General features: G+C 36.4%; 1 protein-coding gene across 1 annotated transcript; it reads left to right on the top strand.

The window, feature by feature from the left end:
* The first annotated feature begins 731 nt into the window (after positions 1-731).
* On the top strand, positions 732-1,589 carry LOC138868296 (uncharacterized). Its single transcript, XM_070145841.1, has 2 exons — positions 732-1,031; positions 1,128-1,589. The coding sequence occupies exons 1-2, from the start codon at positions 732-734 to the stop codon at positions 1,587-1,589; spliced, it is 762 nt and encodes a 253-aa protein (XP_070001942.1).
* The last annotated feature ends 4,411 nt before the right edge of the window (positions 1,590-6,000 follow it).

Raw genomic sequence — 6,000 nt, forward strand, 5'->3', positions numbered from 1 at the left:
CCAACCTTAAAGAACCAAGTGCTCTGATTTCAACCCAAACTCTTCCATATTCCGAACCAACCATCCCCGCAAGTCATAAATCAGTTAAAGCAAGTACAAGAAGTCTTATTTAGGGGAACGATGTTCTAGAAAGCAAAATGACCAGTCGGGTTGTTACAATCACATTCATGGACAGCGTTAAGGCCATGCAAAGATTAATAGGACGGATAGCCGCTTTAGGCCGATTCATCTCGAGGTATTTGGATCGAAGTCACAGGTTCTTCTCACCGCTCAAAAAGAAGAACAATTTCACTTGGTCCCCAGAATGCCAACGGGCTTTGGAAGAGTTAAAACGATATCTTTCGAGCCTTTCGTTGCTTCATACTCCGAAAACGGATAAACAACTCTACTTATATTCGGCAGTATTAGAGGTCGCGGTAAGTGGTGTCTTAGTTTGAGAAGAGCAAGGTACGCAATTTCCTATTTACTATATTAGCGAGACTTTAGGTGAGGCCGAAACCCGATACCCACACTTAGAAAAATTAGAGCTTGACCTAATAAGCGCCTCTAGGAAATTAAAACCTTATTTTCAATGTCACCCTATCTGTGTTGTAACCACCTACCCCCTTTGCAACATTCTGCACAAGCCCAAACTCTCAGGCCGACTGGCCAAATGGGCTGTCGAGATTAGCGGGTACGATATTGAATATCAACCCCGAAAAACCATCAAGTCTCAAATCTTGGCCAACTTCATGGCCGAGTTCACTCCAGCCCTCGTACCCGAGGTCGAAAAGGAACTATTGCAAAAGTCAGATACATCCTCGGGGTTGTGGACCCTTTTCACAACTGGTGCTTCAAATGTGAAGGGGTACGAGCTAGGAATCGTTTTGAAGCCACCCATAGGGAATAAAATTAGACAATCTATTAAAAATTCAAAATTGACTAACAATGAGGCCGAGTATGAGGCCATGATTGCAAGTCTCGAACTAGCTAAGAGCTTGGGAGCAGAGGTCATCAAGGCCAAGTGTGACTCCCAACTTGTGGTAAATCAGGTAAATAGGACTTTTGAGGTTCGGGAAGATCAGATGTAGAGGTACTTAGACAAATTACAAATGTCTCTACATCGATTTAGAGAATGGACGTTGCAGCACATACCTCGGGAACAAAATGACGAGGCCGATGCCCTTGTAAATTTGGGGTCATCGATCGAAGATGATGAACTTAGCTCAAGAACTATCGTACAACTTTCAAGATCAGTGATCAAGGAAGGGCACGCCGAGATAAAATCCACAAGTTTAACCCGGGATTGGAGGAATAAGTACATCGAATACTTAAAGAACAGGAAGCTCCCATCAGATCCTAAAGAATCAAGGATTCTACACACTAAAGCTGCACGATTCACTTTGGCTGAAGATGGAACACTATATAGGAGAATGATCGATGGGCCGCCAGCAAAATATTTGGGACTAGGAGACACCGATTACATTCTACGAGAAATCTATGAGGGCACTTGCAGGAATTATTCCGGTGCCGATTCGTTGGTTTACAAAGTCATCAGAGTAGGATACTATTGTGTCAATATGGAAAAAGATACCAAAGAATTTGTTTGAAAATATGATAAATGCCAAAGGCATGCGTCGATGATCCACCAACGCGGAGAGCAACTTCATTTAGTCTTATCCCCATAGTCATTCATGAAATGGGGGATGGACGTCGTTAGTCCTCTGCCATCGGCCCCAAGTAAAGCTAAATTCATTTTATTTATGACTGACTATTTCTCTAAGTGGGTTGAAGCACAGGCTTTCGAGAAGGTCAAATAAAAAGAAGTTATAGACTTCATCTAGGATCACATCATATGACGATTCAGAATACCCACTGAGATAGCATGTGACAATGGAAAGCAATTTATTGGATGCAAAATAACAAAGTTCCTCGAAGATCATAAATTAAAAAGGATATTATCGACAACGTATCATCCTAGTGGGAACGGACAGGCCAAATCAACAAACAAGACCATCATTCAGAACCTAAAGAAATGATTGAACGATGCTAAGGGAAAATGGATAGAAATTTTGCCCAAAGTCCTTTGGGCGTATCGAACGACGTCAAAATCTAGTACAAGGGCAACACCTTTGTCCCTAGTATATGGGGCTGAAGCTCTGATCTCGGTCAAGGTCGGGGAACCTAGTGTCAAGTTTCGATACACAACGGAAGAGTTGAATCACGAGGCTATGAACACAAGACTCGAACTGTGAGATGAAATATGGGAGGCCACCCTCGTTAGAATGGCCGCAAAAAAGCAGTGCATCGAAAGATACTACAACCGAAGAGTCAATCTTTACCACTTTCAAATCAGGGACTTAGTTTTGAGAAAAGTCACCCTCAATACTCGAGACCCAAATGAAGGGAAACTCGGCCCAAATTGGGAAGGGCCATATCAGGTCATAGGTGTCATCGGAAAGGGATCTTACAAACTCGGCACAATGGATGGCGAACAATTGCCAAATAATTGGAATATATCACTCCTCAAACGATATTATTTCTAAGGTATGACTTTCTAACTTTTCATTTGTATTTGATACTAACTTATTACAGGTGTTCGATCGAAGACATCGAGAAGTTATTCGACACGAATACCTTAGGTTTTAAAGCATGCGTTGCACTCTTCGGTTTTTAGCCCAAATGGATTTTTCCAGCGAGGTTTTTAAAGAGGCAACAATTATTTATGTTAACTAGGGACAATTCAATAGTATCCAAAGCTTCTTTACAAATCACCTTGAATACTGGGGGGTATCACCCTCATTATGTTCTCAAAAAAGGTATTCCGTATCAACAAGTCTCAATAGATAAAAGCTTGTAAATGGCCAAACGGTCGAATGAACCGTATCTTTGTAGATTACTCGAACCCCGATGACAAAACATGTACGCATGAATGATCTATTAAAAGAAGTATTTCTCCCTTACCAGATGTTCCATGCCTTAGTGAAATTTCTATTTTGCAAATTTCTACTGTGCTTATGATCTATGCGTCGATCGCAACTAAAGCTCGAACTGCCAACCCCATACTCGGGGACTACCGTACAAAAATTGAATGCTCGAGTTACTAAACTTCGAGACATAAGACCTTGTAAAGGCAACTCTCGATTTTATAGGCCACGGCCATCCACTCGGGGACTAGTACTTCGAACAAGTTCGAAGTACTATTGAGAAACAAGCCCAAAAGGCAAATCTCAAGTTAAAGGCTACAGCCAAACTAACACGGTTCGTAAACGTCCGAATTCCATAATAAAAAAGGCCTTCAAATATTTTCATAAAAACCGGTTAAAAAAGGCTACCCTCGGCAAAATTACAAAGGGTTTCGACAACGTCGACCCTCAAAAACCTTAAGGGGTACCAAATTGTTCGAACTCTCAAACAAACTTATACTAAGTGTCACACCTCCTTTTTCCGCCCCCGCGGGGGTCGTAGGGAGTTTTTTCCAATTAAAGGACAATCGAAACGGAATTTGTTTATTTATTTCAGAGTCGCCACTTGGGAGATTTAGGGTGTCCCAAGTCACCAATTTAATCCCGAATCGAGAAAAAAAATGACTCTGTATTACAGTCCGCGAACCAGAAATCTGGATAAGAAATTCTGTTAACCCAGGAGAAGGTGTTAGGCATTCCCGAGTTCCGTGGTTCTAGCACGGTCGCTCAACTGTCATATTTGGCTTAAATATCTGATTTTTATACAATTATGAGCTCATGTGCAAAATTTATCTTTTTACCGCTTTTATTATTGTTATTATTATTTTTACAAGAATGTGAACATTGTTTAAAACATGTCTTTGGATTACGTCACATGAAATGCTCCCGCAATCCGGAACACATTTTTATTCAATGTTTTGGGATTTGGATTTGGGTTGCATGAAATACGCACCCGAGTTTAAGAAGATAATATTATTAAATACGCGCCTAAAGCGACTAGCGTATCATTATTTTGGGTAGGGCCGAGAAATTTGCTAAACGGCTCCTCCCGAATTCTAAGCAATTAAATGTACATTTATTGAGGACCCCGCAATCTATACATTTTATTAAGCGAAGCTCATCTCATTTATTTTAAATGGACAAATCTTAAAGCGACTACATTTTTCTATGAAAATTAGTCTCTAAAATAAAATAAAAAAAGAAAATCCTAATTAATCACTAGCTTTTATTTTATTTATTTAAGAAAGCATGACATACTAATTGCTAGATTAATACAAATATTGATGAAAAGGAATTTTATTTAAAAAAATTCGAAATTATAAATAAAATAAAAATTTGACAACTAATATTTAAAAGAATCAAATACAGCTAGATTAAAACTCAGCATTGTTATAAAAAAAACTATTGAGATTAATTATTCACAACCATTTGAAACTAGATTTTAACCATAATTACTAAAAAAAAAATTTGAAAGTCTTTTAGACTTAAACGAAGTTTCTAATCTTGCCTGAACTAAAATGCCTTAATGCCTAATTTTCGAAAATTAATTCAAATTCATGTCTTAACTAAATTTAGCTACTTATTCATGATTAACCTACTGTTGATAATTTTGAAACCTTCATAACTAGTGAATTAACCCGTTTTGCCAAACCGATTCATTAAAGACTAACTTATGTTATTTTTTCTTATTTCAATTATTATTCAGTAATACGTGAAATAGTTTAAATACAATCGATAAAAGGAAATAAAAATGATATTAAAACTTCAAAAATTCATTCTTCATATGTATTCATGCTTCCACATTATTAGCTTTGCAATAGCTAGTATTACAGTCGTGTACCTGGTATTGGAAATAAAAGAAGATGAGAATCAGCAGCAGTAATAACAGTACAACACAGCAGCAACAATCCAGCAACATTAACAACCCAGGAACAGAATTTGCAAACCGGTGGAGTATTAATCCCAAAACAAAACAAAAGCTTCAAACTTTGATAAAACAACAATTAATTCTGATTTCAAACAATGAAATAAAGCAGAATATTTTTTTTTAGTTTTTTTTTTTGAAGGTTTAAATATTTTTTCGGAATTTTCTCTCTCTTAAATGTTCAGCCCTTTTTTCTCTCTCTTATTCTGTCTGTTTTTTTTTCTCTCTATCTATATGTGTTCTCTGTCCTATCTGTATTCTCTTTTTCAGACTAATCCTCCATTTGATTCAAGATTTCTACCTCTTTATAACACATTCCCAACCCTTTTAATTAACTAAAATCAATCCCTTTCCCCTACCAAACCCATTATCTTCCCACTCATCCCCATTACATTAAATAAATATATCATCACCACCCCATTATATTTTGTCCCCCATGCTTCATATAAAAAATTACAAAATGTACAATTCCTAAACTACCCCTCCGACCTTATTGCAATTACTATTTTACCCCCAAACGTACTGCGATTTACCAAATTACCCCATCAGCTATAACAAATCAATTAATCAAACTCAACCAAAATATAGTCAATATGACCAATTTCTACATAAATTCAAACAACAAATCTCATGAACATGATTTCTTCAACATTTCAACAACAAATCACATGAACATGATTGAACAACAAAGAACAACTAAAATTTGATTGAACAATATTTTTAGCAACAAACAAACCTATTTTCAGATTCAACAACAACAACAACAACAACAACAACAAACAAGTATATTCAAATTTCTAAATTCAATAATATTGAACTTAAAACCAACTCTAACAACATTACAACCAACAATTCCTATATTAAACTTAAACAAGATTATGAGACCAATTCAAGAAATAATCATAAATGATAAACAAGAAATCAAACTATACAAATTTCGGATTCAAGATCAACCAAACAAAGTATGAACATGAATGAAAATATTCAATAACAATAACAAACAAACTTTGTTCAAACTTCGAATTAAACTTAAACAAAACAAATAAACATATTCAAATCACTAATCTTCAAATAATCAACTAATCTTTCTTAAATTAAATCCAACAAAACTTATAACAAAGATGCATGATC

Source organism: Nicotiana sylvestris, chromosome 5, assembly GCF_000393655.2.
Source record: "Nicotiana sylvestris chromosome 5, ASM39365v2, whole genome shotgun sequence".
NCBI classification, from domain to species: domain Eukaryota; kingdom Viridiplantae; phylum Streptophyta; class Magnoliopsida; order Solanales; family Solanaceae; genus Nicotiana; species Nicotiana sylvestris.